Raw genomic sequence first — 18,606 nt, 5'->3', positions numbered from 1 at the left:
AAGGGGGGTACGGAGTGGGAAAATTGGGAAGAAGAGGAAGAGGATGGAAGGGAAGAGGGCGGGGGGAGGGAGGAGGCAGAGGCCGCAGGAAGGCCTGAGATGCAGGAAGCAGCTGGGAGTTGGGGGAGGCTTTGTGCCTGAGTTGTTTTCTGGGTCCTAGGGTCCACAATATTCAACATTTTCTTGATCTGTGGAGTGAAGCAGTGCGTCTGGGCCTGTCATGGTCTGGGGGTAGACCTTCACTCCGAGGCCCTGGCAGCTGTGGAAGGATAGAGGGCAATCCCAGGCCCCTTGTTGTGTATGTAGGGGTTGGGGGGAGCATCAAAACAGCTTTCTGGGTTGCCAGGACAGGGGATGTGTAGGTCACCACCACTCTTCCTCCTCCCTCCCTACACACACTTACACACCGTGGCCAGGATCCTTTAGGTCAGAGACACAAGCTAGAGCTCTCACTGGTGATATTCTGGCCCCAAGCCTCCAGAATTCTTCCCCCAAAATTCCTTCTTTCTGTTTGAGAGGGAAGAAAGCCCAGTAGAGGCATAAAGACAGGGATTCTGCCCCCAGCTTTCCAGCTTGGGTGCAGGGAAGGTAGGTGACAGGACACTTCTTCAGACTTCCAGAAGGCAAAGGCCAGGTCTGAATGGCCACTTGAGAGAGAAGGATCATCTCCTTTCTCCCTTCCCCTTCCTCCTCCACCACAAGGCCAGAAAAACTGGGCCAAGGTTTCACACCTTAAAGGGTGCAAAAGGTTCCCTATGGGAAATTGTTAAAATGCAGGTTCCGGGGCCAGCCTCTGAGATTCTGCTTCATAATTTGGGGAAGGATTCAGAAATCTGAATTTTTAAAAATTTCAAAAAGCCCAGCGATGCTGTTAGCCTTGAACCATACTAGGGAACTCGAGGAATCTTGAAAGAAATGATCCTGTGCCCCTCCCCACTATTCTCCCTTCACTTCTGGGGTGAAGGGCCACACTGAGACCACTGTGGATTGCCTCCCCCCAGTATTTTGTGGGCGTGCGGTTATGTGGGTCTTGAAAAGCCGCAGTAAGAGGCTGGGATGGAAGGGTTGAAGACGACTGGCCAGAGTCTGGGGTCAGCGGAAGGCTGTGGCGAGGAAGGGGCAGGGGAGGAGATACAGTCGAGAGGAGGGGAAGGGGAGGGCTCACAGGTTCCGGGCCCCGGAAATCCGATCCCTTTAGGACCCAGACGTGCCAGTCCCCCAGCGGCGGCGGCGAGAAGGGCAGCCGCTCGGTTTCGGGCAGCCGCCGCTCGGGCAGAGCCAGAGAAAGACCGAGGCTCGGGGCGCGGGGGGGAGGGAGGGAGGGAGGGTGGCGCGGCGGCGGAGCAGTCCGGGCCGGCCGAACAGCCATGGGCGCCTGGGTGCCGGGCCCCCCGAGAACCAAGGCCCCCGGCCGGGGTTGGGGGCGCCCGGGCTACCAGCCCCGCTGACACCGCCTCGGACGATGTGAGCCGGCGCCTCCGACGCTGCTTCGCGGGCAGGGCGCGCGGTCCCACCGGCCCCGGCGGCCGCTTTTCTAATTTGGGTGGGGGCGACCATACCAGGCCGCTCGGGCTTGGTAAGAGGAGCTGGCTGTCTTTAGCAGCTTGATTGGGGGTGGCGACCCACACAGGGCGCTCGGAGATTCCCCCCCCCCCTTTTTTTTTTAAAGCGAGGTTAACTGTTTTTGGCAGCTTGGTTTGAGGGGAGCCTAAAAAAGGCCTTTCGGAGTTCCTTTTTTTCTGGAGGAGGGGGCGGTGGTCTCGAATTGGCCAGCCGCCTTTTGGAAGGGGGGAGCGGGAAGCGTGGGGATGTGAACCCGGCTCCCCCCACTATGATGAAGACGGAGCCGCGGGGGCCCGGGGGTCCCCTCCGGAGCGCCTCCCCGCACCGCAGCGCCTACGAGGCGGGCATCCAGGCTCTGAAGCCTCCCGACGCGCCCGGGCCCGACGAGGCACCCAAGGCGGCCCACCACAAGAAATATGGCTCCAACGTCCACCGTATCAAAAGTATGTTCCTGCAGATGGGCACGACGGCTGGCGCGCCGGGCGAGGCGGGCGGCGGCGCGGGCCCCACCGAGGCCCTGCGGGCGCCGGAGCGCGGCGTGCGCCTGTCGCTGCCGCGGGCCAGCAGCCTGAACGAGAACGTGGACCACAGCGCCCTGCTCAAGCTGGGCACCAGCGTGTCGGAACGCGTGAGTCGCTTCGACTCCAAGCCCGCTCCCTCCGCGCAGCCCGCGCCGCCGCCGCACCCGCCGTCCCGGCTGCAGGAGACGCGGAAGCTGTTCGAACGGAGTGTCCCCGCGGCCGCGGGCGGCGACAAGGAGGCCGCGGCGCGGCGGCTGCTGAGGCAGGAGCGCGCCGGGCTGCAGGACCGGAAGCTGGACGTCGTGGTGCGCTTCAACGGCAGCACCGAGGCGCTGGACAAGCTGGACACTGACGCCGTGTCGCCGACGGTCAGCCAGCTCAGTGCTGTCTTTGAGAAGGCCGACTCGAGGACCGGCCTCCATCGCGGGCCTGGGCTGCCCAGGGTCGCTGGCGCCGGGGCTCCCCAGGTCAACTCGAAGCTGGTCAGCAAGCGGTCCCGGGTGTTCCAGCCGCCCCCGCCGACCCCCGCCCCGTCGGGGGATGCCCCAGCCGAGAAGGAACGCGGCCCCGGGGGGCAGCAGCCCCCGCAGCACCGAGTGGCCCCCGCCCGGCCTCCCCCCAAGCCCCGGGAGGTGCGCAAGATTAAGCCTGTGGAGGTGGAGGAGAGCGGGGAGTCAGAGGCCGAGGCGGCGCCCGCAGAGGTGATCCAGGCGGAGGTGACGGTCCACGCGGCCCTGGAGAATGGCAGCGTCCTGGCAACCACCGCCAGCCCCGCGCCCGAGGAGCCGAAGGCCCAGGCGGCCCCGGAGGAGGAGGAGGCTGCGACCGTGGCGGCACATGAGAGAGGGGTAGGCAGTGGCCGGGCCCCGGACGTGGCCCCCGAGGAGGCGGACGAGTCCAAGAAGGAGGATTTCTCGGAGGCTGACTTGGTGGACGTGAGCGCCTACAGTGGGCTGGGGGAGGACTCTGGGGGCAGTGCCCTGGAGGAGGACGACGAAGAAGACGAGGATGAGGGGGAGCCCCCCTACGAGCCCGAATCGGGCTGCGTGGAGATACCGGGGCTCTCGGAGGAAGAGGACCCGGCCCCTAGCCGGAAGATCCATTTCAGCACGGCGCCCATCCAAGTAAGTGAGCCCCCTCCCGCCCCCGCGCCGCCCCTGCCACGTGCACGCTGTCGCCCCCACCTCGCCAACCAGCCAGCCGGGTTTGGCAGGCTGAGTCAGCCCTGCCACCCAGCCCCCTTCCCATAAGTTACCACCCCGAGGGGGGCATGGGGGACTTCCAGGTGTTTGTCAGAAGGGGAAAATTTTCAGGCTTGAGACAGGGTGACCTGCCCTGACCTGCCCTCAGGTTCCTCTGCCTGCTGCCCTGCCCAGCGCTTAGACGCACCCGCCCTGCCCCACGCACACCCTGGGACACCTGCTTTGCCTTCCTTTCCCAGTCATTCTCCCTCCAGAGGCTGCTAGAGGCCACGGCTTGGTCGGTGGGAAGGTGTGTGTGTATGTCCTCAGGAAAGCCTCCCCACTTTGGTCCTTACTCCATTCTGGGTAGGAGAGGCCAGGGGAGCTTAGAAACACCCCCTACACTGGAGTTGCATAGGGGTGGGGGAGGAACCTGGAACTTCCCAAAACGAAGGTGCAGGGGACCCACTGTGGCCCTTCCTCCTGACTGCCTGTAGCCCTCACCCCAACTTTGCAGAAGTGAAAGAGGGAAGCATGTCTGTGAGGGTGAGCTGGGCTGGAGCCATGTGACTGGAGGCCGGTTCCCTGGGGTCTGTGCTGGGCCAGCTCCCAAGGTGGGGGTGTAGGGTTCCACAGCGAGCAGGCACTTTCTGTGGTTTTGAGGAGGCTAGGCCTTCAGCAGGGTATGGAAGAGAAGGAGGTGGGGCTAGGAAACCCCCAGGTGCCTGGCAGCAGCCTTCCTGCTTTTGCTCTTGGCTTTGGCAGGCCGCAGGCGCTCTTGCCACATTCTCTGGATTCCCTGAAGGAGGGGTGGGAGCTGTCCCTTTTTGAGGGGTGCCTCAGCTGCCCCCCCCCACTATTGGTGATTGGTTTGTGGGTTGTACCATTGCTCTGAGATCCTCAGAACAGTGCTGATGATGGGGGGATATCCCCTGGGAGAATGAAGAACCCTAGCACCACCCCCTCCTTCTTAGTACCCTCCATTCTTGGCTGACACATTCAGCCTAATGGCTCTTTCTTACCGCCCCAGGCTCAGCTGTGCTTCATGTGCCCAAGTTGGCTTCCTGGGGGTGGCCCGGGGAAGGAAGCCTTTACCCTTCCCTAGCCAAACCCTCATCTGTTTGATCGCACTTGCCATAACTACTAGACACTGAAGCTACCCACGTTTCCTCTCACCTGCCCCAGTTCCTCTGTTCCTCTCCCATCTCCCACCCCAGGAGGCTTGAAAAGTGCTACTCCCCTCCAGGGCTAGCCCCTTCCCCAGGGCTGTGACCTCACAAGCCCTTTCCCCTCCCCTCTCCCCTTCTGAAGACGCTGGGATCCTGGAGGGAGGGAATTGAGCATTATGGGGGGTTTCTTGGGACACTGAGGACAGAGATGGGGACGACTGTGACAATCAGGACCTCCCACCACCACCACAACCAGTTCCCTGAGCTGTCTGATCCCCTCAGAGGTGGAGTTTCGTCTTTCAGTCCTGGACCTCTGACTGTCTATATTTGACACCTTACCCTGATTTTTGGGTAAAAAATAGCACATGATTTGGAGCAGTGCTCCCTAACTCCCTGGTGACTGTTGCTTGCCTGAGTGTGGGAGCTTGTGGTGTGTAGCGCCACCTTTGTATGTCTGACTTTTGACCTTGTTGGGGACTCCCTCCTCTCACCCAGTTTTTCCCTCTCTCTGCCCCAACCCCTGCATTGATACTAAGTCCAGGGTCTGGTGCCTCTCAGATGACCCAGTTATTGCCTTGACGGAGGATTCTGCTGAGGACAGACAGCTCAATTCCAGACTGTCACCTGGAGAAGGGAGACTGGGTCCAGGGCCCTCTGATAGGCTGGATACATGGTGGTAGGCCATGAGGAGTGGTCTGGGGCCTCTAAGCCAGAGGCCTGGGTTTCCTGCAGGGGGCAGGATTTGATAGGCTGAGAAAAGAGGGGAGGGCAAAGCCCAGAACAAGCTGTGGGGGTGTTTTGGAGGTCACACAGTGTGTGTGTGTTTGTGTGTGTGTGTATGTGTAATTGCATGCGCTCATGCATGAGGGGAGGGATTTGGTTTACCCAAGCCACCACACAGACTGAGGGATGAAGGGACTTTCTCTGATGAATGGGAGGGTGAGGGTCAGGGGACTGAAATGCAAAAGTGGGCCAAAGCTGGTTTGCAGGGTCTAGGCACACGCCAGCCCTTGTCCTGGGGCACCTGTGCAATGGGGACAAAGTCACAGTGGCCCACCCACCAGAGCCCATCTGGTCGCAGTATCATCCTGCCCTGCCGCGAGCTAACCCCTGTGTCCTTGGGCAGTGGACCTGGCATCTTGCACTATGTGCAAAGTGACCCGTCCCTCCCAGGAGCTTGGGGGCCACCGGCCAGATGTCAAGAGGGCAGTCCCACCACTGCACTGTTGATGAGGAGCTTTAAGGGTTTGACCGCAGCTTTCTCTGATGCTGTGAAATTGAGGCCAGTGAGTTAAGTGACCACATAGGCCCTTCCCAGTTAGGAGCCACCTTGTAGGAGTGAGCGTCTGCGGTGGGGCTTGAGGGGTGACACCAAACCAAGACTGGGACACAAGAATGCTACTGCCCGCCTGGGTGCCTATGGGGTCTGCTCCTGGAGGAGAGGGGCCCTGGCAGGGGCCTCGGTGGAGACGGTGCCCCACTCCAGCTCCTCAGGCCGCAGGCCCAGCCATCTGATAGAGCTGCTGCCACCCTTCGTCGCCCCCACTTGGCTCCAAGTGGTGCCAACCTGTCGCTGCGGGCAATGAAGCAGGAACACATCATGGTACCCCAAATGGTGTTCATTAACTTCCCACTGGGGGCACCCTGCCTGGGCCCCGAATTGGGCGCTCCTGCAGAGCCTTGTCCTACCTTCCCTGTTCTTTGCAGGAGGGTCAGGCTGGGAGATTCCCCTTTCTGCTGAGAGACAGCAGAGGAGTGAAGGGGACAATGAGGCCAGGTTTGCTGTGGACAGTGTCCGAGGCTGCCACCTCCCCGATCTCCCTACTCTCTCCAGGGCACTGGGCCAGGACCTCTGCTGGACCTCATAGTGTGCTGGGGATAAAGGGAGACCCCAGAGAGTTGTGGCTCTGGAGGGAGACTGAGGCCTGGCCAGGCAGGCAAGGCCATAGGGGCAGCTCAGGTGGAGGGCCTGCCCTTCCTCCTTGAGGGCAGAGGTGGTCCTTCCTGCCTCCCTCCTCCCCCTCCCCGCCTCAACTTCAGGTTCAGGTCAGCTGGGGCCCGGTGCCCCTCTGCCTCTCTCTCCATCCTGCTCTCCCCTGCTCCCCTCCCCCACCCCTCCCCACGTCTCACACCTGCACCCCCCTCTCTCCCCATCTGGCATCCTCTAGCCTCTTCCCCACTCTTCCCTCCTCCTTTTCCCCTCTTCTGCTCAGCTTGTTCTTTCCTCTCTCTCCTGCCGTCTGTGTCCATGTGCACCCTCGCCTTTGTCTGGGACAGGGGTTGTGTGTCAGTCTCTCTGTGACCTGGGGACCTGGAAACCTGGGTTCCTGCGTCTGACGATTTCTCCAGCATTGACCTTCCTTTCCTATTCCAGCTGGCCATGCCCATGTGGTCAAGGCTGCAGAAGAGAATTGTGGTGTGGATGGGCAATGCTCCCTTTGTCTCTTGCCCCACAGCTCCAGAGCTAGAAGGGCCTTCACTCCGAGCTGGGGTCATCGTGGCTGGAGGGGAGGCCTCATCGCCACCTGTCCGGGGGTGGGAGAGGCCTGCGGCAGGCGGGGACCATGGTGGGTGGCAGGCACAGCCTGCCCTGGAGGCCTCTTCACGCCAGTTCAGCCCTTGCCTTCCTGTCGCCCCTCTGACAAATGGCCTCTTCCCCAGGTGTTCAGCACCTACTCCAACGAGGACTACGATCGTCGCAACGAGGACGTGGATCCCATGGCAGCCTCTGCTGAGTACGAGCTGGAGAAGCGGGTGGAGAGGTTGGAGCTGTTCCCTGTGGAGCTGGAGAAGGGTGAGCCAGGTCACCTGGGAAGGGACTCCTCCCTGATGCCAGCTTCTGCCCTGGACCCTCGGGCTTCCACTGGGACTTTGTGCTTCTACCTCTGACTGGGCCCGTGTCAGTGCCCCAGAGCCATGTGGACTCAGCCCAGCCCAAGCGCCCACCACCACCACCCCTGTCTGTCATGCTGCACCACATGCTTCTGCAGTTACCAGGTCCCCAGGAGCACACTGGGCTGAGTCCTGGGCTATGTGGGCCAAACAATGATGGGAGACCGACAGGGGAGACAGGCATGGATGGAACGGTCATGCTGAACTGCATCCTAATGCACAGTAATAGAGGCTGGGAAAGGAAGAGAGGGGTTGCACTGAACAGGAGACCTGACCAGACTCAGGGGGGTCCCCAAGGAAGTGATGCTTGAGTTGAGCTCTGCAGAGGAGATCAGGGCAGCATGTGGGAGAGAGGAGAGACCTGGCTGGGTTTGGATGGTGGGGGAAGAGGGGTGTGTAAGCAACTCCTCATAGACCACTCTTTTCTAAGATGGACTGGAAGCATGCAAGGCATGGGAAAGGTGTTCCAGAGGTCAGCTGGGGCCCGGTGCCCCTCTGCCTCTCTCCATCCTACTCCATACCAGGCTGTGATGTGGGGCGAAGGGTCATAAGTGGATGGAGAGGGACCACTGTGGGGTAGACAAGATGATGGCGGTACAGGAAGTGGGTGGACTTGAGAGATCCTTGGGAGGTGGGAATGGCAGGGTCTTGGGGTTATTTGGCTTTAGCAGAGGCTATGAGGGGGAGGGAAGAATCCAGGTGACTCCCAGGCGCCAGGGAGTGGCGGATGGGAAAAGCCTGTTCATAGGGGAAGATCATGATATTGGATGTCAGAAGCCCATGAAACAGGCAGGGGCAGCTATGGAGAGAGGAGTGGGCCTTGGGAGAGAGAAAAGCAGGAGGTCTTGAGTCATTGAGGCTCTGAGCAAGGATGACACTGCTTAGAGAGGGGAAGGCCCCGTCCCCTTGACTATACCCCACACCTTCATCTGCATACAAATAGTACTCCCCTTAGCACCCCCTGCTGCAGGTGGGGCAGAGGGCAGGGAGTGACCCAAGAGTATCCTAGTTGGCTTGGGAAAGAGGGGGTGGACAGAACCATGAACCTTCCTCAGGTGTGGGACATCCTCTAAGCATGGAGGCTGCTTCTTGAGGTGGGGCTGTACGTACCCCAGAGTGAGGGTTGAGGGTGGGGGGGTCTCTGTCTCCTGCAAGCCCCTGGCTGGAGCCCCCCACCCCTTACTGGCTTCTCATCACCCTCTGCTCCACAGACTCCGAGGGCCTGGGCATCAGCATCATTGGCATGGGGGCCGGGGCGGACATGGGCCTGGAGAAGCTGGGCATCTTCGTCAAGACCGTGACTGAGGGCGGAGCGGCCCATCGGGATGGCAGGTACCGCCCCCGCTTCCCTGATCAGCCACCGTCCTGCGGGCCGGGCCACTACCTGTGTGGGGCTCAGATGTCGGTGGAGCACTGCTGTGCCAGGTGCTGGTCAAGGCCCTGGGGGGACAGTGAACCAAACGGATGGAGCCCTCACCCCATTGGGGCTTGCATACTAGGGGGCTGTGTGGGTGTTGCGTGTCCTGGTTGTGAGTGTTTGTTGGGCCATGGTGGGGAGAGTGCGGGTGTGGAGGCTCTGTGCCTGGTGGAGTACATATGAGCTTTTTTGTTTGTTTAGCAAATAGGAGTCTCTGACTCTGTCATAAGGTTGGTGCCAGTCCCTGAGGAATCAGTGATGAGGGCCCTCCTCTTGGGAAATGTGTAGTGTAGTGAGGCAGATGGACATTTAAGTGGACACACAGAAAATGGTGAAATGGGGGAAAAGCCTACAACAGGAGGGCTTGACTTCTCTGGGTATCAGGGAAGTGATGTAGGAGCTGAGAGCTGAAGGACGAGCAGGAGTTAGCTAGGCCGAGGGAGTGGGTGTGCAAGGCGTCCCACGCAGGGGACTGAAAGCAGGCAGGTATGCTGGAGCCTAGAAAGCGAATGGGACCAGGTGAGTGGTGCTAGCAGAACCAGAGGTAGAGGGGGTGCCGGAGAGGAGGCTGCTCCGTGCCTGCGTACCTGTGTTTGGCATCTGAGGCTGGAGGGCATGAGTTCTGTGGGTCAGAGGGCTCAGGGAGGACCTCTTGGAGTCCTGCGCAGCCCAGTGACCTTTCTGGGGGTGTACTGCAGAGGGGATGTGGGAATGGCTTTAGGGCCCTCCTGGGTTGTTGTGAATTGAAGATTGATTTCAGGGGTATCTGTGGTACCTCTAAACCCAGACCCCTCCATGTGACAGAGAAGAGTGGGTATCCCTGTGAGAACTGGGCTTGTGCTGCGCAGGGTGGGGTTGCCTTGCTCAGGGGGCTTCTGCCTGCTGCAGCCCAGTTGGCGTGGAGCTGGGGGCAGAGAAAAGGTGACCATTCCTGCTCTTTCACTTGCCCCCTAATTTGAGCTTTCCAGAGGCTTTTCCATGGTCGTCTCTTGGCCTTTTGGGGAGTGTGTGTGCATATGAGAGTGTCCGCTGTCCCAGAGCTCATGCCCCCGTGTGGGGCATGTGGGAGCGAGCTGTTTACAACAGGCCATTTCCTCCATTTCCGTGTAGGAGCCCTGAGAGAGGCCTGGCGCTCCCGGGGAGGTAGGAGTGGAGGAAGGAGGTGGCTAAGGGTCCCTCCCACTCCTTCATCTCCCTCAGCTGACCAGGCTAGACCACCGCCATCTCTCTCCTTGTGTGGAGAACAAAGGCTCTCTGAGCCACAGCTGGAGGTGTTGGGGGCTGTGTACCTGTATCAGGGGAGGTGACCCTTTGGGACTGTGTGTGTGTGGAGGAAATCTGCAGGTCTCTGCAGAAATGGACGTGTAAGAGGGCTATGTGTGGGCGGGCCCTTACCTGTGTTCATGGCCATGATGAGCTCTATGGATGTCACACTGGTCTGTCCGGTGTGATGGAGGAGGGGACTAGTGTGTGATTACCATGAGAAGTGCTTCCTGGTCCCGGATGCCTGTGTCTGGTGTGCTTGCCTGGGGCTCACTGCCCACAGGTGAGCCTGGCTGATACCTGATCCTCTGGCCTCATGTATTTTATGCAGGTAGACAAAGTGTCAGGTCCCTGTGGGGACTGAGTCTCGAGTTTCTGATGGGAAGGGGACCATGGCAAGCCCAGCTCCATAGTTCCCCTCGTGGCCCCTAACTAATGTCACTCCCCCTAGGATCCAGGTGAATGATCTCCTGGTGGAGGTGGATGGAACGAGTCTGGTGGGAGTGACCCAGAGCTTTGCAGCCTCCGTGCTCCGGAACACCAAGGGCCGCGTGCGGTGAGGCCCGGGAGGCCGGGGCGGTGGGGAGTGGGAGCACACAGGAGGCTCAGTTTTCATCTGGACACTTTGCCCACCTGCCCACACCGAGTTAAAGCTCTGGGTGGCCCAGCTTACAGAGAAGCTTCCACTGTCTCCCTGCCAGAAGGAATTGCTGTGCGCATATCCCTTGTCTCGTCTGCCTTCCCATCTCCAGCCGCTGACCTCTGCTAGCCACCAGCTCTTGGGCTCAAGACCCACTGTCCAGCACACCTCCAAACTGACTTCTTAGGGTTAATCTCCTTCCCCCTGCCTGTTGCGACTCATTCATTGAAGATCCCAGATATGTGAGGAGAATGCCATCCAAATTGGGGTTCATCCTTCCCTCTTCTCTGGCGAGTGTCTTCCTAGGTGGACTCTCCTCCCTGGGCCTGTCAATTGAGGGGGTTGGGTTAGAATGCTCCCTCTGTTCCTCTCTGCCATAACATTCAGGGACCACTTCCTGCCCCCTCCAACAGGGGCACTGCCCCCAGGAAAGGGTGGTAGAGAGAAACAGGATGTGGGTGGCCACGGAGAGGAGGGGCTGGTGCCTGGAAGTTCCACTATTTCCTCTCCATCCTAATCTCCAGTCGCCATCATCCCGCCCCTTCCTGAAGCTCAGGGCCTTGGAGCTCATACAAGACACCTCTCCACAGCCCTGGGGTCAGCTTTGGCAGTCCCCTGCCTCGTTTTCCCCTGTGTGGTGGGGGAAGAGTGCCTACACTGGCACCTCCTGAAGTCATGTCCCCTGCAGCCCAGCCCAAAGTGACTGACATCTCCCCTCCCCCAGAACTGGCTAGGAGGGCTAGTGGGCCTCTGCCTCTCCCGGGGAGGAAACCCAGTAAAGGCCCTCAGCTCCCCCATTCATTATTAACACTCTGCAGCCTTTGGACTCAGCCCTCTCATTTCACCTCCCCTGGGAGTACCTGGGTGTGGAGAGGGGAATACCAGCAGGGAGGATGGTGGCATTATCCAGCTAAGGACAGAGACAAAGGGGACATTGCTGGCACCCCTGCAGGTTTATGATTGGCCGGGAGCGGCCAGGTGAGCAGAGTGAGGTGGCCCAGCTAATTCAGCAGACCCTGGAACAGGAGCGATGGCAGCGGGAGATGATGGAGCAGAGATACGCCCAGTACGGGGAGGATGACGAGGAGGTAGGGACTCTGCCTGCCTGGCAGCATCATCGCCCCCTGGTGGCTGATACAGTATTACAGCCATCTGCCTCTGCCGCTTTCCCAGGCCACTGCTATCCTGAGGGAGCCCCCTGCCTGAGGGAGGCGATGCAGACCGTTCCCTCAAAGAACCTTTAGTCTGATGGAGGAGTCACATCCTCTGTCTTCAGAAATCCCTCCTGGTCCTACAAGGAAGAAACAGTTCCCTCAAAGAGCCCCCGCTCTGAGGGAAAGGCATACCCCTAACCTTGGTCTGAGGAAGGAGAAAGCCCCAGACCTCAGGGGACCTGCTGGTGGTGAGGGAAAGCAGAGGCTGTTTCTTCAGAGGTCTCAGTTTCGGAGGGGAACTACCCCTGCCTTCAGGGGACTCTCCGGGCTGCTGGGGGTAGACACAGACCATGCCCCTGGTGTGGCCCCAGTCTGATGGAGGAGGCATAAACCACATCCCAGGGTTGCCGCCAGTCTGACACGGCCAGACTGCGGCTGTTCTAAGCCTTTTGGTCATCAGGGCTGGGGGAGGCTGGGGTGGGCAGGGTGCACAGCCTCCTGTCTTCCTTCGCAGACGGGAGAGTATGCCACCGACGAGGATGAGGAACTGAGCCCCACGTTCCCGGGCGGCGAGATGGCCATCGAGGTGTTCGAGCTGGCAGAGAATGAGGATGCCTTGTCTCCTGTGGACATGGAGCCCGAGAAGCTGGTGCACAAGTTCAAGGAGGTGGGAGGCGGGGTCCCTGGGGTGGTGGAGGGCAAGGGCAGGCCAGTACCCAGCCCTGCAGCACTGCCTGCCCAGCCAGAGCTGAGTGTCTGCGCCTCTGCCCCCACAGCTCCAGATCAAGCATGCTGTGACTGAGGCGGAGATCCAGCAGCTGAAAAGAAAGGTAAGGGGAGGGGGTGAGGTTTGAGGGCTGGGGGGACGACCCCACACACACACACCTGCACACGCTGACCTACCACTCACAGACATAGAACAAGCTGCTCTGAGGTGAGGGAGGGTAGTGTTAAGAGCTCAAGGTCTGGACCTGTCTCTCCACCATTCACTTGCTATTCTGTGCCTCAGTCTTTTCACCTATAAAATGGGGTAATGATAGTGCCAACACCATAGGATTGTTGTGAGGATGAAATGGAATAATCCATGTAAGGTCCATAGTGCAGTGTCTAAAAGGTGAGCTATTAGCTACTAGCACTCTGGGTGTCTTCACGTTTACGTGTGCTCTACACACAAGCCCAGCGATAAATGCAGACCCCCCAGATAGACACGCACTGGCACACACCAGCCTGGGCCCGAGGCTCACAGTACCCGCAGACCCATTCACCCAGATACCTAGAGACACCCACTCTGTTTAGACATAACACGGGGACCCTGACCCTGTTGCTCCACATGACAAGACCTCTGTGTCCGTCTGCTGTGAGACGCACAGGCATGACCATCGCTCCGGAAGAGTGTCACAGGACATGCGCGTTCTCACAGACGCTGATGCTACCAGATGGTGCACACACGTGACATCCACAATCACACATGTGTGCCATGGACAGACACCCACATAGGCACACTGGGTGCCAACACGCTTGCAGGCATAGATACACAGACTTCATATCAAAAGTGTGTCCTGGACCCCTATTGGGCCTGGACATTAGGAGTCCCATTTCCCGTGGGGCTTCCAGTGTGGCGGGGAAAGGTGGGGTACACAGGGCCACGCAGACATAGTGCACCCAGGTAGACGTGTGCACTCCCACATGTGGGCTTAGACCAGCACATGTGGAAGAGGAAAGTGTAGAGCTGAGCCCCAGGGGAGGGCAGGGTTGAGATGTTTGAGGCAGAAGAAGGGCATTCCTGGCAGGGAGACAAGCGTGAGCTTGGAGACTGGCTTTGGAAGGAGGCCCACAGGCTGTGGCAGCCGTTCCTGGGGGAGAAAGGGGAGGCAGAGCTGGACTGCCTCTTACAGCATCCTGACTCCCCACTAAGACTCCAGCCTTGGTCCTGTGGCCATATGGGGGCCCTAGGGGGAAGGGCACTGCCGACAAAGTGGGAGGCATGAGGGTGGGCAGGACTTGGAGGCCCGTGAACCAGTTAAGAGGCCCTGGGTGGGGTCCTGGCAAGGGTGGGCAGGGCTGCCGAGGGCACCGGGAGAGGGTACAGATAGGAAGAGCGGATTGGGTTGCGTTTCCCAGGTTGAGGTTACTGGTCATGTTCCCGGGTAGATGCAGAGCACAAAGGGGAGAAGCAAGTCAAAGGTGTTTCAATTTATAAACATCTATTGGGTGCCCTGTAGGTACCCAGAACCATCTAGTCCCTGTGATGGGCAAAAACAGATTTGATCCTTGCCCTGTGCAGCTTAGAGTCTGCACACCGATATCTGACTCAGGCTCTGGAGGAGGGGACAGGGCCACTGAGCTCCTAGAGCTGATGGCCCCTGATGCAGCCAGGGTGCATGTGGGCTGTGCCATTGGAGGGGATCACGGGAGACTTCTGAGGAAGTGACACACTGAGCGGAGAGCTGAAGGGTGAACTAGTGGGAGATGACGAGGCAGTGGGTGGGTTGATGGGGGCATTCCCGGCACAGGGAACGGTGAGGGCAAAGTCCCTGCAGCAAGAGGGAATGTGGCAGGTCCGAGGATCTGCATGAAGACCTGTGTGGCTGGGACACAGAGGGCAAGGGGTGTTTGCAGCCAACAAGGTTGGAGGGGCAGGCAGAGGCTTGAGGCGGCAGGCAGAGGCTTGAGGCTGAGCACTGGGGTGGCAGTGAGATGATGGCACCTGTGGACAGAGGTGGGCTAGTCAGGAAAGGAGGAATAGGTCTGTACTGGTGGGGCAGGGTTTGAGGCAGGGTGCCTCTGAGGAGCTGGGAGTGGAGGTGGTCTGGAGACTCTGGGCTCCGCACGAGGCCGTGAGGGAGGTGAGTATAGAGAGAAGGGAGGCCCCAGGATTGCACTGGGGTGGTCTGGGAGCCGGGACAGGAATCAGAATTGTTTAGGAAGCCATAGAGTAGGGACTGGTCAGTGGGACCGGGGCTGCAGAGAGGGGCCAGAGGGCAATGGTGACCCTCACCTGCCCTGTTCTTTCACATCTACCATCTCACTGTAGCCTTTGTGAACTTGGCAAGGCATCAGCCCCCACGTTACAGATGGGAGGACTAAGGCTTAAGACTGAAGTGGTGTTACCCCAAGACTGAGCTAGTCAGTGACTAACCTGGGCCTCGTACCTTCTAGGAATGAGGCACTGTGTCAAGGCCCCTGGCTGGAAGCTCTGAAGCTGAGGCCCTACCTCCTCCCTCTCTGGGTTTTGGTTCTCAGGCTCAGCCAAGGAGAGTTAGTAGTTGGGGGGGCGGTGGGCTCCTTCCTGCAAAAATCATCCAGAGCCTCTGCCCGCCACCCACCCAGGGCTGTTCCTTCCTTTCTCAGCTGCAGAGCCTGGAGCAGGAGAAAGGGCGCTGGCGGGTGGAGAAGGCCCAGCTGGAGCAGAGTGTGGAGGAGAACAAGGAGCGCATGGAGAAGCTGGAGGGCTACTGGGGTGAGGCTCAGAGCCTGTGCCAGGCTGTGGACGAGCACCTGCGGGAGACCCAGGCCCAGTACCAAGCCCTGGAGCGCAAGTACAGCAAGGCCAAGCGCCTCATCAAGGACTACCAGCAGAAGTATGTGACCAGGGGCCGGAGCTCCGGAGGCCGGGGCTCCCGGGCCCGGGGAGGAGCAAGAGGCCTGGGGTGGCATTTCCTCCCCATCCCAGCGAAGTAGGGAGGCAAGAAGCACAGAAGTGGGAGGGCCCCGTGGTGGGGGTGCCTGGGCTTGTAATGATGGTGCCAGAGCCAACAAGCCAGAGGCTTTGGGAAGCCTGGGACCTCCTGACCTGAGAACAAGGAGAGGAGCAGAGCTCAGGTGGGGCTGAGGAGAAGACAGAGGACTCTGGGCTCTCTGGATGGAATCCAAACCACAGACCCTTACCTGCCGTCTGTCCCCCACTGATCCCCAGGGAGATTGAGTTCCTGAAAAAGGAGACAGCCCAGCGCCGGGTTCTGGAGGAGTCAGAGCTGGCGAGGAAGGAGGAGATGGATAAGCTCCTGGACAAGGTAGGCCCAGAGGTGCCCTGCGGGCAGGAGGGAGCAGCACGTGAGCCCCACCTCTAGCACCGCAGGATCTGTGGATCCTTGAGGGAGAGGGGGGAGTCATGCTGCTGGCTGAGAACTTAGGGTCATATCTCTGTCTTGAGGGCAGAAGGGGCAGGGCCCATGCCCAGTGTCCAGGCCTGACCCTCTCTCTTCTTTGTTTTCTAGATCTCGGAACTGGAAGGAAACCTGCAAACACTGAGGAATTCCAATTCTACTTAACAGGAATCATTCCTTGACCGGACAATATTAATCCCCTCCTATTGTCCTCCCTCCCCTGTCCTCAATACTTCACCCCGCCCCCTACCAGCCTGGGGACAGGTGCCCCGACTCCCCCCACCCCTCCACCCCACCTTCCCCAGCTTCAGGGACCAGAGGGCTTGTATCACAGGCCCCCTTAAGGTGGCCCAGGCAGACAGGTGGCTGGAAGGATGGCCTCCTTCTTGCCCATGGGGCTGAGGCAGAGAGGCCATGGGATGCCAAGGGCTGGCCTGGGTGGTGGATGGACACAAGGACTTGCAGACCAAACTGCCAGACTTTACAACCTCCAGCCTTTGTCTCTGGACTGCAGCAGGGCTGGGGGCTCTCCCAGCATCTCACCACCTGGAGGCTGCTCCCTACTCATGGGGCTCCTGAGGGGCCCCTGGGCCTCTTGACTTGAGATTCTACCTTCTTAGTCCTTACCCCCTCCCCCATCATTGTGCTGTTCTGTTGCATTCTGACCTCCTGTTGGGAGGGGTTGCCTCCACACCTTCTCCCATCTCTGTCCAAACAGGAGGGATAGAATCCACCCAGAGCCTGGAGGCTGGGCCTGGCCCTGCACTGATTTCTCATGTATCCTTTGTGAAAGGGGGAGAGTCCAGGACACCTGGTCTCCAGCTCCCCCTTTTACTGGGGCAGCAGCCCTAAATTTCTCCTTGTGCCTCCCCTCCCCCAGGTGCCAAATAGCCATAACCTCCTCCTGGAACTGTTCTGTGGCCTCTTTGGGGTCCAGGTTCCCCTGGCCAAGCCTGGGAATGCAAGAGAGGAGAGGAGATCAGCTTAGGGGGCCTGGTTTTAGGCAAGGGGAGCGCTTCTCACTGGAGAGTCAGGCCCTGTCCTGCCCTGTCCAGGGCCACACCTGGAAGCCTTGTACTAACATCAGAGATTCAGCCTCACTCCACCCACACCGCATTGTCCAGTGTTTTGACCGGAGGGCAAAATTTTACTACTCACCTTTTGGAGACCAGGGCTGCTCTGCTGGCAGCCTGCTTTCTAAGTGAAATCGACTCCGTTTCCCCACTTTAACCCCAAATTGGGGCTTGGACCAAGGGAAGTGAGACCCCCCCCAGGTCCCCTCCCCTTTCAGAATCCATCTCTCATCTTGCCTCTTTCTTATGGCCCCCTGCCTCAGCCTGGGTTTTTGTTCTTTTTTTAAAAAACAGACAACCCCTGTCCCATCCGTTTTGGCTTCTCCTCGTCCCCTGTAAATAGACCTTGCCATCGATCAGTATTTCTCAGCAACCCCTTCTTGCCCCCAGACGTGCGCCTAACCCCTGAAAGAGCTGGCTGTCATAGTTCCGAGGCCGGGAACTTCACCTCCTCGGCCTCGGCAGATGGAGGGGGCGGGCCGGTGGGCGGGGCCGCGGGGAGCTTCCGGTTTCCCTAGCCGGGGGCACCGCCCCGCCTTCCGCAGGACTGCGTCTCTGTATATAATATATATATGTATGTATTGTTCCCGGTTTTGTACGGACCATGCCCTCTGTCAGGTCGTCCCCATAAAAGCAGTCCCTAGAGCCTCAATGCCTGGTTTCTTGACTCGTGTTGGGGGCGGGCAGAGATGCCAGTCTGAGCTCAGGGGTCTCCTGCCAGTGCTACATCTGACGCTGAGGATCTTTATAGAGAGCCCCTGTTCCCGAAAACTCCCTCTCTGCCGTAAACTCCATTTACCGCCGCCGCCCCCCCCGCATCAGCACCCATGTTTTGTTTTGTTTTTTTATTGATTCCTTCTGGGCAAGCCCAGGGTTTCTGGAGTGTTCCTTAGACTCATCACTTTTCTTACAAGGCCTTTAATGGAATTTAGAGGATGGGTTAGATATGGTAAGTTGGGCCCCAGGACCCTCCCCTGAGAAGTCCTTTAACCTGATGGAGGTACCTAGGCCTTTCTCTCACAAGGTACCCTGTATAAGGTACTCATAAGGATCAAAGATTTCCTGGAGGTGGCAGCTGGTGGTAGGAGGTGATAGAGCAGTTTTATCCCCAGGGTCTTAGAGAATCCTCTAGGGATCGCCCGAAAGGCCTTAAGTAGTCATAATCTCCCACTTTGTGCCAGCAGGTCTGGTTGCTAACTCACCAGTTCTAATACCAGTGGGTCTGGGAGTACAGATGCCAGGGTTCCAGGGAAACACTTGAAAGAAGTCCCAGAGAGAGATGAAAGTGGGGGCAGCAGGACCATCCCCCAACACCAGCCTTCCCTTGCTCCAGGTACTGTGTGCTGTGTGAGAGCTGAAGTGCACACAAGGCACTGGTGTTCAGTGGCCTGGCCCCCAAGTGGGTTCCCCCAGTCCCCCTTGTCCTAAAGAATGGAAGTCCCAATATTAGGGCCCTTCAGGGTCACCTTGGTGGGTCTCTGACAAACCCGAGATGAGTGGCCTTCACCAGAACTCCAGTGACAGTCAGCTCCTGTGGTGGCCACTCCCTTCCGGATGGCTCTGTTACACAAGTCTCATTCATGTCAAGCCAAATTCTGGCTTCTCATAGGTTCCTCTCAAAACCCCT

The 18,606-nt window shown here is 59.2% G+C and overlaps 1 protein-coding gene across 1 annotated transcript; it reads left to right on the top strand.

The window, feature by feature from the left end:
- Positions 1 to 1,335: 1,335 nt before the first annotated feature.
- On the top strand, positions 1,336 to 17,631 carry PPP1R9B (protein phosphatase 1 regulatory subunit 9B). Its single transcript, XM_032457781.1, has 10 exons — positions 1,336 to 3,208; positions 7,096 to 7,228; positions 8,538 to 8,658; positions 10,458 to 10,562; positions 11,599 to 11,734; positions 12,315 to 12,467; positions 12,577 to 12,630; positions 15,152 to 15,381; positions 15,717 to 15,813; positions 16,018 to 17,631. Exons 1-10 carry the CDS (start codon positions 1,832 to 1,834, stop codon positions 16,069 to 16,071), a joined length of 2,460 nt encoding a protein of 819 aa, XP_032313672.1. The 5' UTR covers positions 1,336 to 1,831; the 3' UTR covers positions 16,072 to 17,631.
- Positions 17,632 to 18,606: the final 975 nt, after the last annotated feature.

The sequence above is a fragment of the Camelus ferus genome, chromosome 16 (genome assembly GCF_009834535.1).
Source record: "Camelus ferus isolate YT-003-E chromosome 16, BCGSAC_Cfer_1.0, whole genome shotgun sequence".
In the NCBI taxonomy this organism is placed as follows: Eukaryota; Metazoa; Chordata; class Mammalia; order Artiodactyla; family Camelidae; genus Camelus; species Camelus ferus.
The sequence above is the reverse complement of the archived record's forward strand: the minus strand, read 5'-3'. Positions and strand labels throughout refer to the sequence as shown.

What these genes read in the sequence shown, in the direction of transcription:
- PPP1R9B (XM_032457781.1), top strand. Translation starts at nt 1,832, where the DNA reads ATGATGAAGACGGAGCCGCGGGGGCCCGGGGGTCCCCTCCGGAGCGCC. An exon ending in CCCTGTGGAGCTGGAGAAGG is followed by an intron (nt 7,229 to 8,537) that starts GTGAGCCAGGTC and finishes TCTGCTCCACAG; the next exon opens with ACTCCGAGGGCCTGGGCATC. An exon ending in ATCAAGGACTACCAGCAGAA is followed by an intron (nt 15,382 to 15,716) that starts GTATGTGACCAG and finishes ACTGATCCCCAG; the next exon opens with GGAGATTGAGTTCCTGAAAA.